The sequence below is a fragment of the Lactuca serriola genome, chromosome 4, assembly GCF_051521515.1.
Source record: "Lactuca serriola cultivar US96UC23 chromosome 4, Lser_US96UC23_V15, whole genome shotgun sequence".
Classification (NCBI taxonomy): Eukaryota; Viridiplantae; Streptophyta; class Magnoliopsida; order Asterales; family Asteraceae; genus Lactuca; species Lactuca serriola.
In genome coordinates, this window is record NC_136411.1 from 108,734,610 (window position 1) to 108,750,977 (window position 16,368).

Genomic DNA, 16,368 nt, shown 5'->3' on the forward strand with positions numbered 1-16,368 from the left:
AATCCTGCATGCTGAATCTCTTCAGCACCTTATCCAAGTAGGTACTCTGACTAAGTCCAATTAGTCTTTTACTCCGATCTCTCAAGATCCTTATCCCTAAAATATAGGCAGCTTCACCAAGATCCTTCATAGCAAAACACTTCCCAAGCCAGGACTTTACTTCCTGCAGGGTTGGAATGTCGTTTCCTATGAGTAGTATGTCATCCACATACAATACCAAAAAGCTAACTATACTCCCACTAGCCTTGACATACACACAAGATTCATCTTCACTCCTAGTAAAGCCAAATTCCTTGACCTTCTCATCAAAGCAAAGATTCCATCTGCGAGGTGCTTGCTTTAATCCATAGATGGATTTCTCAAGCTTACACACTCTATTAGGGTACTTGCTGCTGACAAAACCTTCTGGCTGACTCATGTAAACATCTTCAGCCAACTTTCCATTAAGGAAAGCGGTTTTGACATCCATCTGCCATATTTCATAGTGTTGAAATGCAGCTATGGCTAACAGAACCCGAATAGACTTAATCTTGGCTACCGGAGAAAAGGTCTCATCATAGTCCACTCCAGGAATTTGAGAGAAGCCCTTTGCAACCAGTCTAGCCTTATAAGTGTGTGCTTTACCATCCATGTCGGTCTTCTTCTTGAAGACCCATTTGCACCCTACTGTCTTACGACCTGGTACATTTTCAACCAAGTTCCAAACTTGATTGTCATACATGGATTGTATCTCGCTATCCATAGCCTCTTTCCATTTAGCAGACTCGGGGCCTGCCATGGCTTCCTCGTAGCTGTTAGGGTCATCTTGACTTACTAGTGTCCCATCACTAATAAGTGTCTCACCTTCTGCAGTAATATGGAATCCATAGTAATGCTTAGGTGCACTCCTAACTCTCGTGGAACACCTCAGAGGTATGGGTTTGTCAATTGGCTCAACAGGAGTTTCCTCCTCAAGTTGAGGGCTAGAGTTTGAAGTTCCTTCACCACTTGATTCTTGAATTTCTTCAAGATCAATTTGCCTCCCACTGTCTCCTTGGCTTATAAACTCTCTTTCTCGAAAGACTCCTCTTCTTGCTACAAAGACCACATTGTCACTGGGTCTGTAGAAGAGGTAACCAAAGGATCGCTGTGGGTAACCGATGAAAATACACCTCTCGCTTCGAGGTTCGAGCTTATCATGAGTCTCACGTCTAACGAAAGCCTCGCAACCCCAAATCTTGATGTGGTCTAGTTTAGGTACTTTACCAGTCCACATCTCGTGAGGAGTTTTGGCAACTTTCTTTGTAGGGACTAGATTAAGAATATGGGCGGCAGTCTCTAAGGCATACCCCCAGAATGAGATTGGTAGTGTAGCTCGACTCATCATGGAACGAACCATATCTAACAAGGTTCGATTACGCCTCTCAGCCACACCATTCAACTGCGGTGTCCTGGGAGGTGTCAATTGTGAGACTATCCCACATTCCCTTAGATAGTCAAGGAACTCTGAACTAAGATACTCACCACCACGATCGGATCGAAACATCTTAATGTTCCTGCCCAATTGATTCTCGACCTCCTGTTTAAATTCCTTAAACCTTTCGAAAGTCTCTGACTTATGCTTGATCAAGTAGACATATCCATATCTACTGTAATCATCAGTAAAAGTCAAATAATAACGATTAGCATCCCTTGTGGCATGTTTGAATGGTCCACACACATCCGTGTGTATAAGGTCCAACAAACCTTCACCCCTTTCACACGAACCTGTGAAGGGTGACTTTGTCATTTTTCCAAGTAAGCATGATTCGCAACTATCATCTGACTTAAGGTCAAACGACTCCAAGACACCATCCTTTTGGAGTTGGCCTATGCGTTTCTTGCTTATATGTCCAAGGCGACAATGCCATAATGATGCTTTATCCAAGTTATTATTAGTAGTAGAATCAATACACAAAACATTATTTCCTAAGTTATCTACAACAGACACAGCTTCATACACACCATCACAAGGTAATGCTTTAAAATAAAGAACATTATTAAAGAAAGCATCAATAGAACCAACTTCATTATTAAACGAAAAGGTAAACCCTTGTTTGTACAAAGCATGAAAGGAAATAATATTTCTTGCCATTCCTGGCGAGTAACAACATTTATTCAAATCTAAACTAAACCCACTACTTAGCGATAAAGTATAAACTCCAATCTTGGTAACAGGTGAAGCTTTCCTATTCCCCATGATCAAGTTTATTCTTCCTTGCTCCACATCCTCACTTCTTCTTAGTCCCTGCAAGTCACAACAAATATGAATACCACAACCGGTATCAAGGACCCAAGATTTAGAATGGGGTGAGTTATTAGAAATGATAGTGTAAATACCTGCATGGTTGGGTTTGACTTTCCCATCCTTCACATCCTGCTGGTACTTTGGGCAGTTCCGCTTCCAATGAGCCTTTTCATGGCAATAGAAGCATTCAGCCTCTTTTGGGTCAGAAGAAGGAGTAATGAAACCTTTCTTGGTTCCACTTGAAGAAGAGCCATCAAGGGTCCGAGCCTTGGTACCCTTCGAAGATCTCTTTCTCTTCCTCCCTCGACTTTTTCCGATTTCCAAAACCGGAGTTGAGTTTGGAGTAGGAGTGATAGCAACCGACTTCCCCTTAAGACCTGTTTCTGCGGTCTTGAGAAGTCCCTGAAGTTTGCTGAGGGTGACTTCTTCCTTGTTCATGTGATATGTCATGCGGAATTGATCATAGCACGATGGTAAGGAGTGCAAAATGATATCTATTGCAAGATCCTCCGAGAAGTTCACATTAAGATTCAGCAAACGATCCACATACCTTTGCATTTTCTGCATGTGGCTCGTGACGGATTCCCCGTCCTTCATCATGGTTGTTATCATGGAGCAGATGATTTCATACCTCTCTTGTCTTGCACTTTGATGGTATCTTTCCATCAAATCTTGGTGCATTTCATAAGGGTAGAAATCCTCATAAGACTTTTGGAGTTCCGCTGTCATCATGGCCATCATGATGCAAGCCACTTTCGTAGCATCCCTTTCATGTGCCCGAAATTCAGCGATCTCCTGAGGAGTTGCAGTGGTCTCATCAATCTCCTTAAGCTCCTTGTCAAGGACATATTCTTTGTCCTCGTAGCGGGTAATCATCCTGATGTTTCTGATCCACTCATTGAAGTTGGATCCATCAAAGGTGACTTTCCCACACAAGTTCATAAGGGTAAAGGAGCCATTAGGATTAGAGCCAGAAACATTGTTGAAAGACATCTGAAGAAAAGAGAACAAGATTAGTTTAGATATAAGAGAGTCCTTAATAAAACACCCAAATGTAATATTAAGGCTAGGATCCAATCACAATATAATATAACTTAGAAGAGGTATGCCGTAATCTAAGCTATATCATATTTGAAAGGTAGGTGAATGACGATTCACCAATTTCCACCACGAAACTCGCAATATTTTAGTATTAGGTTTTTGAATGGTTCTTAGAAATTCCTAGATTCTTTGAGATTCAATGAACTTTTCAAAGGCATGTTTCAATCTCGAGTGTGCCCTCCAAGTTTTGTGACTGGGATACCGAGGATCACAAAACGAGGTCTGAAGTAACCATGCAAATCACTTGGTACCCTTAAAGTTTATCACTCAATCGATGTGCCGGTAAACCACACACGCTCCATCGATACTATAATAAACCCTAAGTCACCCTTTACCTACCTTGTTAAGTCCAAGTTAGTGTGCCGGTTAACAACACACGCTCCACCAACGACTTAATCAAAGTGTAAAGTGTAATTTCATGGAATAGCACCTTATTCACATTTTTCCTAAAGTAACTAAGATTGGGAATTTAATAAAACATTTAGTTACTTTATAATATTCATCATACTTAGAATGAGAATTTGTAAGTCCTTGTCTTACCCGTTCGGCTAACGACCCTCCACCGGTCAAGCAAGCGGTGGGTGAGAGTGGACACCCATTAAGTCACCATTTTATAGGCAACAACCTTATATCCACCTTATAGACCGGCTTCGTGAATGAGGCGTACTAGCGGTAAGACGACTTTGTTCTTATACATATATATATATATATATATATATATATATATATATATATATATAATTATTAAATCATAATAATATAAGTATAAGGGTTGAATTTTAACTTTTTAAAAATCTAGGGATTGGAACTAAAGTTTTAACTTAACTTTACTTGTTCCAAAACTTGAGGGAAAGTTTTGTAAACTTTCAAAACTTTTCATTTCTTGTAACTTATGAGTTTAATAGAGTAATAAAATGAGGATTTTTCATTTTTCCTAACTCTTGTGTTCTTTTAATGGTTTTTAATCCAAGAGACTTTTGGTTTTCCATAACTTGAGGACAAGTTATGGACTCCATTAAAACACATTATGATCAAGAATTAAACTACCACATAGGTTATAAATAATTCCTATGATCATCTAAACATCATAAGATCAAGAACATGAATATGAACACTTTCATGAATCAAAAATTACACATAAAACTTTGTAATTTTGATAACAAGTTGTTGTAAATGGATTAGCAAAGACATTACACCATCTAAAATAAGTTTTCAAGTACCAAAACAGTTTAGGGTAATGTTTCTAATCCATTTCCAGCAACTGAAGTCGAAATTCTGCACTCTGTCGACCCTACTCGCCGAGTGCATAAACCTACTCGCCGAGTAGGTTGAAGATACAAGTGAACTCGACGAGTCCTCCCCATGGACTCGCCGAGTCCATCAGTCAGACAACAAGTTTTTCGACTTTCTTCAACTTTTAAGCAGAAATAACAAACAAACAAGCCTAGGCTCTGATACCATTGATGGGATTTGAGCATTCTAACACTTCCTAAGTGTACATGCAACCCTAATAACCTTGGATCTATGTTTGTCTAATTATCATGCAAAGTTGAATTCCAAGGTTATATTCCTATCTAGCATACATGGGGAACAATTTTAACTTGAATCATAGATAGAATAACTTACCTTGTTGTTGCTTGTGTTCCTTGAAACCTTGTGAGCCTAGCACCCCAAGTGTGATGCCTCAAATGCTTCACACAACACCAAATGCTCTTGGAAAGACTCTTGAGATAATACACACTTCTTAAAATCGGCCAAGCCCTCTAGTTTCTTAGTGTATCCGATTTTGGTGGAGAATATGCTTCTTATATAGTGTTGACACATCTAGGGTTACACCATGTAAACCCTAATGTGTCATGACTCTTCATTTCCATGACCCATGGGTTTGTAACTCCCATGGAGCATCCATGGAGCATCCTATGGGTAGAACCCAACTTGATAATCCATGGAGCCTCTTAGCCCACTATACAAGATATGGATGATTTACATAATCAACCCATATATTTAATTAGTTCTCTTTTGACCACTTAATTAATTCTAAATTAATTATTGATCAAACTAATCAAATAATATTATTAATATATTAGAACTTATAATATATTAATAATCTCCAAGTGTTATTTCTCTCATTTAGTCTATCCAATTGCATGGTGCCATGCAACCCAAATGGACCATGCGGGGTCGGGTCAAGTACATACCAGAAATAGTTATGGACTTAGACACCTTATCCAACACTTCTCCCCATAGTAATCCAGAGCCCCGCGTGCATGGAACTCCCTAAAGGTCAGTGAACATGTCAAAGATCACAAGAGTCTGCTTAAGTATGCTCCGGGTAATCTTAAACGAAATGAACTCCCATATCTGATCATCCAACTGCCCCGCTCCAAAACCTGAGCCCAAGCCCTCACCAACACCAGAACTACTAACCGATCTGCCTCGAAGAGTCACCATACTGAAAATAGATCATATAAACCATCAAAATACACATCAATATATACATCAAGGAGTCTCATACTCTACAAGCTCCCTGGTTTCATCGCAGTTCTTCTTGACTCGAGTATGGTTCCTCTGCTTCCAGTAGTACGGGCCCATACTACCTTCCACATCTATCCATACTTTCCTCAAGGATCGCTTTGATTCCTCCAAGTCACTCCTTGACCATACAATAATCTCCACAAAACAAGTCTCCTAACACTAAATCTCTTCCTAGGTGTTCCTAGGGCAACCACTACAGCACTCTCCGCCATCAACTGTAGAAGGAGCTCCTACTAGCATCCTCTAACTAGCTCACGAATACAATTACATATCACTGACACTGGATAATTCTTTGAATGAAAGGTCTCATATTACAACTGTTGGACTCAAACAAGATCTACGCAATAAAGTTAAAACCTAACCTTCTAAAATTATTTAGTTTCCACAATATGTAACTTAACATATTCGCTTACTAGTTAGTTGATGTTAGTGAGAACTCCTAAAAGCATAAAGCAAGCAACATTCAAGTGTAGTGTAATCGAAATCAAGCATAACCTAATCAGGTCATCCTATCAATAATTGATCAGTACTAGCATGCAAGTCTACAAGCTCATACAGTAGGCATAAAAAGTCATCTCTCCTAACATTCTATCATGCAAATCCTGAGCAGATCCTTAGCCCTAACTAGCATGCAATTCATAGATTCATAAATCAAAACATATCATAAGTCATGTATGGGTATTTTGGGAAAAACTTACTTGAGCTCAGTTGATTACATGCACCGCACCCTTTCCTTTTATTAGAAACTCTTTTATAAAACATTTCTTTTTGAAAAATTTACCAAACCCTTAGTTTGAGTTCAGACATACTCGAGAGTACGTCTGAATCCCTCAAACTAAGGGTCTGATACCAACTTGTAACTTCCCAAAAATAAGACCAAATTTTTTCATTTTTAAATTAATAAAATGGTAATCCAAAACATCATCATGAAACCAAGGTGGAACAAAATGTATCAATACATCATCAAAACATCAGAGTAAATCACAAAATGTGGAATAAGAGGGTGTGTGCTCTGCAATCATCTCGGGCTCTTCCTTTTCGAACCAGAAGTGCATGAAACATATACTGAAAACTGTAAGCACAAAGCTTAGTGAGTTCCCTAAAATACCATATACCATACATAATAAACACATAATTGGCTCTGCCCAACATCGAGTCCCACTCGGTATATAGATCTGTTAGTCACCAGGCCCCACCCGGTATACATATGAACATATAAACATATAATCATACAAACACATACGTTAATCACAAAGATAATAACATATAGTACAGTCATCGGGCCCCGCCCAACATCGAGCCTTGCACAGTAAGCATACCAACACCTAACACATGCAAGTCATGTAGACATCTAGCATCCTAACAATAATAAACCATGGTCCGACATTGGTGCCTTCGACCCGCTAAATACAGTGAGGAAACTCACCTCAAGCTGCTGAATCATTCGAAAGAATCTTTGATTGCTGGCCCGAAAAAATTCCCATGTTATCAAAACCAACAACATCCAATTATTAATCGGATTTCGATCGATAACCAAAAGTCTAAACTATTTGGCCCATAACCAAGGTAGAAGACCAATTTACCCTTTATCTAACTTGGCCCAAAACCAAGGCCCAATTCAACCATTCAAAGGCCCAAATCCTAAAGCCTAATATATGACCCAATTTGGACCCATCATGGACCTAAAATCCAAGGAAGCCCAAAGCCTAAAATAGAGGCCTAATGGCCCAATTAGGCCTAAACTTCCAAATCCACAATATGGCCCAATACCGATGACGTTAAGCCTAAAAGCCCATCTGCGTACTCATCTCGTACGCTTAACGTACTCCAGCTGGGGCTAGTACGCGCATCGTACCAGCTGGGTATGCCCTGCGTACTCCTCAGCGTGTCAACTTACTCCATTAAGCACTTAACCCGCTAAGTCCTTTATCTAAACTCTCAGATATGGTCCTTAAAGATGACTTATCACATAAAGTTGGCAAGTTTACATTCATGCATGGCTTAATGGGTCTCAAGAGCTTAAAAAGGGCTTAACAAAGGTCTTAATACATGCATGGGTCAAAATACACCATAAAGTTTACATTTTTATGATCATGGGGATTGAATGGAGCTAAGATCTAGCATCCATTACTTCTGGAGTAGATCAAAAGCCCACCTTTAACATAAAGGGGTAAAAAATACCCAAGAAACACCATATAGCAGATCTATCATAAATGAACATAAAGGTGTGCGCTTTTTACCTCAAAAAGCTTGCAAATGTGAAGGTGATCCTAGATCACCTCAATCAACTTCTCCAAGGGCTTATCTTCTTCTTCTTCTTCACCTTAAAACACCAAAAAAATCACTTTATCAAGCTTAAAAACTCACTAACACACTTAGGGTTTCGTTCTCTGGGACAAGGAGGATGGAAGCTGGTCTAAAATGTCAAGGAGGTGGGTTTAAGATGTTTAAATAGGGCATAAACCCTAAAAAATAGGGTTTGTCCCATACCTGTGTACGCTATGCGTACTCCACATGGGTGGAATCCGCGACAAATCATCGGGCTAGTACGCCAAGCGTACCACTTAGTATGCCCCGCGTACTAGCTAAAGGACCAAAGTGCAAGGTTTTTCAATAAAAGGGGGGGGGGGGGGGGGGAGGGGTTAAATTGAAAGTTACCAAACTTGAATGTTACAATATTATAGAGGATTTGGAGCGAAAATCCATGGTAGTTCATATCCACTGCAAAATCACATTTACTTTTACTTCCAGACTTCATTTTTATGAAATTGTATACGACTTCGAATAACCAAAATACAAAGGTATAACCAACAATTGCTTCAAATTGAAGACCCTAACTTTATAACAAATCAATACAAATTATGACCCTTAAAGAGAAAGGAGAAGAGAGGTTTGGTCGTGGTATGACTCAAAAGGTAAAGTGACTACTCACTTAGCCCCCATGCAAGAACAACCCCAAAACAACAACGTTTAAGGCCCTTCCAAATATTAAAATCGTATGATTTTCCATGTAGGATGTCACACCATTCCCTATGGATCCATGTTGACAAGTAACAAGACAAACTGCATAAAACAAGTTCGAATAGATAAATAGTGTCAAAATTCTGATTTTAAAGTTCAATTCAATTAATTTTGATGTTGAGTAATCAAATGGTAACAAAACGAACTTTCATGGTAAATTTTATCACAAATCCTACTATAACTAATTATAAGTTACCGATTTAGTACGAGGTTGTTTGGTTAAGCTTATTAAAAATGCTTATTACTTTTTAATTTATAGCTTATTAGTTTATAGAGGTGTCAAAACGAAGTTTTTAAAAAAATATTTGAATTAGCTTATTCGATGTCAAAACACTATAAACTGATAAGCCTTTTTAGTGTTTGGTAAAATGATAAAAAAAAAAGGCTTCACAGAGACGTCGGACAACTGTTATACGAAGTTTTGATAAGCTAGGGGTTAGTAACTTATAAAAAATGACTTATCTCTGGTTTTACACTAAGTCATTTTTAAAAATAGTCTATCCAAACATTCATTTCAACTTATACGGATATGGAAACATTAATATGTAACGCCCGAGTTTTAGGGCTAAGCATTTTTGTCAATGTAATAGTCTAGGTCAACTCTTGTAACTCTTTTTGAAGTAATAAAGATGAAATATTTGAGTATTATGTGAATTATATGTGTTTATTATTTAATTATAAATGTATAATTAATAAAGAATAAAAATGAGCGTCAAAATTAAAGTGTGAGATAATCCCGATATCTCTACATAAAGTTGTAGAATATGTCTCAAGGTTTCCGTGCATATAAGGAACGCCGAAATCCGAGTTATAACGAAGAAGTTATGACCCGTCGAAGTTTCACGACAGAACCGGCACGATACCGGGAAGCGTGAATAGTGAATTTACGATAGAGCGAGATTTAGCCTTAGTGATCTAAACGAAAGTCGTAGAATATGTTAAACTAAGAACATCGATAAAAAGAAAGCCCAAATCTGACTTCGTATGAAGAAGTTATGAGATTTTAAACAGACCAATCTTGTCCCGGCTTGTTAAAAATATAACTTTAAAAATAAAGTCAAAATTAGCCGACGGAGTCTAAACGAAAGTTGTAGAGTACGTCTTCACCTACGCGTGGATATAAAGAACGTCAAAAACGGAGTTCGTATGAACGAGTTACAAATTATAATAGCATATTTACGTATTAAAATAAAGTATAAATCATGTATATGTACACATATATATACATATGTATATATCATTAGAAAGGTATCGACGATGCGGTCATTATAAGACTAATGTTGAGTTCTTTCGACATTAGTTTAGTACAAATATCATTAAATCCATTTATAATAGTATTATAGAGGGGTGTTTAGTTGTTTATATAACTAAAAGGTCATTAAGTAATTATGGAGGGTAGTTTTTGAAAATTCAATTAGTATAAATAAGAGCCTTGGGCTCTCATATTTCTTGCACCATTCTCTTGATTCAAGAGTCTTTCTCTCCTTCTCCCCCGAGCATTTCGGTCCCTCGTGATTCGACTTCTCTTTCTGTAGCTTAGTATAGTAAGGTGAGCGCTGAAGCGCTGCACGAATCTTTCTTAGAAAGATTCAACGACGAAGTTCTGCCCCTGCAGAGCCCGACTCCTAGCTAAAACCCCCTTGTAAGTAAGTTATGCTTACCTTATTTTAATATAGCTTATATTTAAAATTTGAATTGTTATTATGAACTTATAATAAATATTTGAGCTATTATTATAACTTATATAAGTGTCGTTATAATATTTTTTTAACTACTCGTGGTACGGGGAATCTGGTTTAAAGGGCCGCATAGGGTTGTTGGATTTCAGAAGTGCTATATGCCAAAATGGTCCTGCCCTCCGGTGTTTTATGTCTGGCCCCTGTCTGTACATAGTGGTTGGAAAATATTGTTTAACGCTTATAGAATAATAATAATACTAAGACTAATAGTTGGTCACGGTAAATATTAGACTAAAATTTAGCGATAATAATGCTAGGTTTCGTCGAAGGAAAATAGAATCGTTAGAAGCAAGCGCTACCCGATTTTGGAATCATCACCTTAACAAGTGAGTGCATAGTTACTTTCAACTTACACATAGATATGAAGTATTTTATATAAATTACGTGCTATGTGTGCATATTATCTGAATACTTGCTATCTATGCTAGATGAACGTTGTTATACATGTTTTCAATGATTTAAACTGTATATGTATTTTATATCTACGAAAATATTGGGGTAAAACATGGATAGATGCAATAGGTGATGTGTGATAAAATGATGAGAGACCTCGATGTTGATGTTGTTGATTCTGTCATCTAGCGGAGTATGGATGACGACCACGGACTCTTCTAGACAGTCCAGTGGAACACTAGCAGGCTCGCAACCTGTAGGTGTTTGTGAACGATATGTTCACCGGTGTACTCCATCCCCCACATGGTTGCCTTTAGGACATTTATTGCTGAGGAATCCCCTTAGCAGTAGTGTCCGTCCCGATGATGATCCTTAGGCTAGGTCCCTTATGATAGGTGTTTAGGGACGTAAAGTGAGGATAACGGGAACGGGTAATCGGGTTATTGTTGATCGATAAAATTAATAAACTTATTTATTGTGGGTTGAAAACCCTATGTGCTCACCAGACTCCCAAGCCTGACCCACTCAGTTTTATGTATTATAGGTAGTGGCGCATGAGCATAAGTGTGATGTTTTGGACGAGGGATTACGGATATAGGCCTGTAGATATGAAATAATGTAGTAAGGCTTATATTGTACTGTTTATGCTTTTGATCTGTACGAACATGACATCCCGAGTCTTTTAATGAAATACATTTCTATGGAAATGTTTTTGATAAATCTTTATCATATTTTTGTTTTGGGACAAATTCCGCAACACTTTCATTTAAAATGTAACTCTGATTTTTAAACAAAGCATAAACAAACCGGTCTTTTCTGGCCGTGATTTTGGGGATGTGACATAATAAGTTAAAAAACTCACTTTTTAAACTTAGCCATCGATTTATAATAATTATTAATTTATCATAGTTTTACTTTAAAACTTATATAATACAAAATATTAGAATTTCCAAATGAAATACTTATATAATTATACGTTCAAAGTTTATAAAAAAACAGAATTTACAAAAAATAACAAATTACAAAAATACATTTACAAAACCTTAAAAAAGATCGATACTCGCTGATTTGTCTAGAAAATCTTTGGTTCGATATGGACCAATAGACTATCAGGTTTGTCACATAACATCTGTCTCATATTTGTTGGGTCTAGAAGGTCTTTTCAAGTGCCCACAAGGCCACAATATGACATAATGTATTATTATTAGTACAAATGGTAATTCAGGGGTCAAAACAAACATACACTATAGTGTATGGGAGTAAAATGATATATTCTCTTATTAAACCCCATAAACAACATTCTTTGCAGAGAGAGAGAGAGAGAGAGAGAGAGAGGAAAGAGAGACCATTTATCCTCTGACTGTTTTTTTAACATTCGAGAGAGAGAGAGAGAGAGGAGAGGGAGAGAGAGAGTTCAACTCTTTGACTCGGCCATGCCGGCAAAGAGTGTTGTCTATCGATATTTATATCTGAAAGCGCGTTGATGCATACGAGCAAGTAAAAGTGTTCAATTTTGACTCTCATCCACGGAAAATAGTTGCACGAATTCTTTGATTTTGGAGAGCACATCAAAACCCTAATTTTGGGTTTTCATTCAAATCAGGTCTAAAGGTATCATCAGTTTTGTACTATATCAAGCGCCGGATTGAATTTCGTTTTGTATGATGTTAGTCGGTAATGATTATGCTTAACCGACGCACATCCACAGAAGTGAAATCGTTGTTTTTTGATTAGTTTGATCGGGTTTTTCTATAGCTGTGATTGGCAGTTAGTTTTGGGGATTTAATGGGTGGGATTTGTGGTAAGCCTGCTGCCATCGATGATGGCAGAGGGAGTTCGAGTTCAAGGGAGAGAGTACCGAGTAAAGCTTCATCAGAATCGCGCGGATCGCGGTCTAAAAGGGTAGAAAGTTTTAGGGTGAAGAATAGAGGTGAGGTAAGAACTGGATCCATTGACAAGAGATTGAATTCTTCACGACGTGTTCGTGATGATCATTACGAGAAGAAGAGAGACGTGTCAGAAGTGTTTATTGCTAATATTCCGGGTATAGGGACTATTCCAAAAGCTATAGAAGGTGAACAAGTCGTGGCAGGTTGGCCTTCTTGGCTTGCTGCTGTAGCTGGTGAAGCCATCAATGGATGGTTACCTCGCCGAGCAGATACATTCGAGAAACTTGAAAAGGTATATTTATGAAACTTTTGCCAAATTTGATATCTCAGGCGCTGAATACGTTCTGAATCTGATTGTTTTGATGCAGATTGGTCAAGGAACATATAGCAGTGTCTACAAGGCTCGTGATCTCACTAACAATAAAGTTGTTGCTTTAAAAAGAGTGCGTTTTGATAACATGGATCCTGAAAGTGTGAAGTTTATGGCGAGAGAGATTCTTATCTTGCGAAGGCTTGATCATCCCAATATAATCAAGCTTGAAGGAATGGTCACTTCACGCACTTCATGTAGCTTGTACCTGGTTTTTGAGTATATGGAACATGATCTTACTGGACTTGCATCTTTACCTGGGGCTAAGTTCACAGAACCACAGGTAGACTCAGATTCTTTCTTCTTCTTCTTCTCGAGTTTTCTGGATACATAATGTTACATGGAAGATGGATGATGGATATGCATTCTTGTATTGTAGGTTAAATGCTACATGCAACAACTGCTAAGTGGACTTGAGCATTGCCATAGTCGTGGTGTTTTACACCGTGACATAAAAGGGTCAAATCTTTTGATAGACAATCATGGAATCTTGAAGATTGCAGATTTTGGTTTAGCAAGTTTTTTTGATCATCGGGAAAATGTGCCATTAACTAGCCGAGTTGTGACTCTTTGGTATCGACCACCTGAACTTCTTCTTGGAGCAACTCATTATGGAGTTGCAGTGGACTTATGGAGTACAGGATGTATTCTTGGAGAGTTATATGCAGGAAAACCTATCATGCCTGGTCGAACAGAGGTCTAAAAACTTGACAGATTCCATTTCCTTCAGATTCCATTTCATTTGACAGATTCCATTCCTTCCAAAAACATTCTATGAACTGATCTTCCTCTTGGTTACTCTTTTGACTTGTGCTTTCTATTTTGTAGGTGGAGCAATTGCATAAAATATTCAAACTTTGTGGTTCACCATCTGAGGATTATTGGAGAAAATCAAAATTACGTCATTCAGCTGTGTTTAAACCTACACAACCTTACAGATGTCGAATTGAAGAAACTTTTAAAGATGTTCCTCCTGTTGCTATCAGTCTTATGGAGATGTTACTTGCAATAGATCCTTCACAAAGAGGAACTGCATTATTTGCTCTTAAGAGTGAGGTAATGGGCCACAAATTATTACAAGTAATACATAAAATTAAGGAAATAATGAATACATCAGTCAGTTTATGGTCATTGGATATGTTTTAAAAAAGAACTTTTACTTAACCATTATATCAATTTAAGCTTTAACTGTGCTCTGTTGTGATTAAACCATTACTTTTACCCATTTAAACCATATTTCCTGGTTACCTGGTTTTGATTTAAAAAAAAAAGATTTAACCTATACCTACTGTTTTAAGCCACCTTTCAATTTTGTTAATTCTTTTCATTTTCTTATGATAGACTAAACCTAAACATTCAGATGACTTATATATGATTTTAAATTATTGCAGTTCTTTACAACAAAACCACATGCTTGTGATCCTTCAAGTTTGCCAAAATATCCTCCCAGCAAAGAAATTGATGCAAAACTGAGGGAGGAAGAAGCTAGAAGGTATGTGCATGTATTCATGTTATACTATTTTTCCACACTAAATTATGGAACTGGTGAAGGAATGGAATGGAATGGTTCATTCCATTGGAATGGAATGGATAACTCTTGATTAAATCAACTTTCTAATCACTGAAAATGTTGTGTAGACAAAGAGCGGAATATAAGGGCCAAAAGGTGGAAAAGGAAAGCCGAGGACCAAAAGACCCTCGGGCAGTTCCAGCTCCTGATGCCAATGCTGAGTTAGCTGCATCGATGCAGGTACTTTAACCATTTTATCAATTTATCCACTAAACTATTATTTATTTATTTATTTATGATTATTAATTATTTCCTTATTTGTTAACAATACTTGAATCCAATTCCTTTATAGAGAAGGCAAGACCGAGCAAACTCAAAGAGCAGAAGCGAGTACTTCTCCCGTAACAAAGACGACACGGCTTCCGGTTTCCCCATCGAAAACCCGAGACTTTCCCATTACTCAAAAGATTCAATCAGCGATTCCAAACCACACCCACCAATGCGGGAATCCTATTCCGGCCCGTTGGTTGCGGATTCATGGACAAAATCAGGAAAGAAATACGACGACGTCTCAATCACAAGCCGAGCTGATTTATCTTCGCTCTCGGGTTTAGTGAGCTCGCGGATATTATCAGCTGAAGATCGTGAAAAACGTGTGTCTAATTCTAATTCTAATTGTAATTCTTCACAATTAGATCCAACAAATCAAATGGGAAGACTATCGGAATTCACCCAAGAATTTGGACACTCCGGAAAGCATGATCGGAAAGACCTTTCCCGGAGATACATGGAAAGTGGAAGATCTAGTACTAAGGAACCTGCTCAGGTGAGTTATATATTTATATATGTTATATCTACAAATGAAGGAAAGTAGAGTGATACTTAATATGGTGTTTGATTATTATAGAATGGTCATGGATACAAGGGAAACAACAAGATCCATTTCTCGGGTCCATTGGGTTCATCAAATGCGAATGTGGACCAGATGCTGAAAGATCATGATCGACATATTCAAGAAGCTGCAAGAAGAGCGCGCCTTGATAGGACAAGGCTCTCCAAAGATAAAGCAGATGCAACACAAATGATGGCAAACCCTATTTATATGTCTAGCCGCAGACCCAGGTAATAATAGATAAAAATCTAGAGAGAGAGAGAGAGGGAGTCAACCGCTCTCCTATGTCATCGGATAACTGTGTACATAGTAATTATAGTAATTATTTGTTGTCGGTAATTTTGGAATTTATTAGGATGTTGTATTGGAAATTTGGAATATATATATAGGGGAATTTTATGGCGTAAATTTTGGTTTGGAAACGTCTTTATAGTAGATTGGTAAAAAAAGTAGAACGTTTGTTGTTGCATAAAAAAGAGATCTCAAATTTCGTGTTGAAATAAAACGAGGCTGTAAAAACTTTTCTGTTGAATAAAATGGGGAAAAGGTAAAAACTACATGTGTTATCTCAATATCTAATAAATCTCAATAACTAACAACAAAAAGTTAACAAAAAAAAAATAGTAGTTTCACATATGGTAATAAAACACAA

The 16,368-nt window shown here is 37.7% G+C and overlaps 1 protein-coding gene across 1 annotated transcript; it reads left to right on the forward strand.

Moving 5' to 3' along the window:
* The first annotated feature begins 12,328 nt into the window (after nucleotides 1–12,328).
* On the forward strand, nucleotides 12,329–16,124 carry LOC145102282 (putative serine/threonine-protein kinase At1g54610). Its single transcript, XM_079039668.1, has 8 exons — nucleotides 12,329–13,236; nucleotides 13,313–13,597; nucleotides 13,694–14,011; nucleotides 14,143–14,370; nucleotides 14,706–14,806; nucleotides 14,953–15,064; nucleotides 15,177–15,650; nucleotides 15,732–16,124. The coding sequence occupies exons 1-8, from the start codon at nucleotides 12,841–12,843 to the stop codon at nucleotides 15,948–15,950; spliced, it is 2,133 nt and encodes a 710-aa protein (XP_078895794.1). The 5' UTR covers nucleotides 12,329–12,840; the 3' UTR covers nucleotides 15,951–16,124.
* Nucleotides 16,125–16,368: the final 244 nt, after the last annotated feature.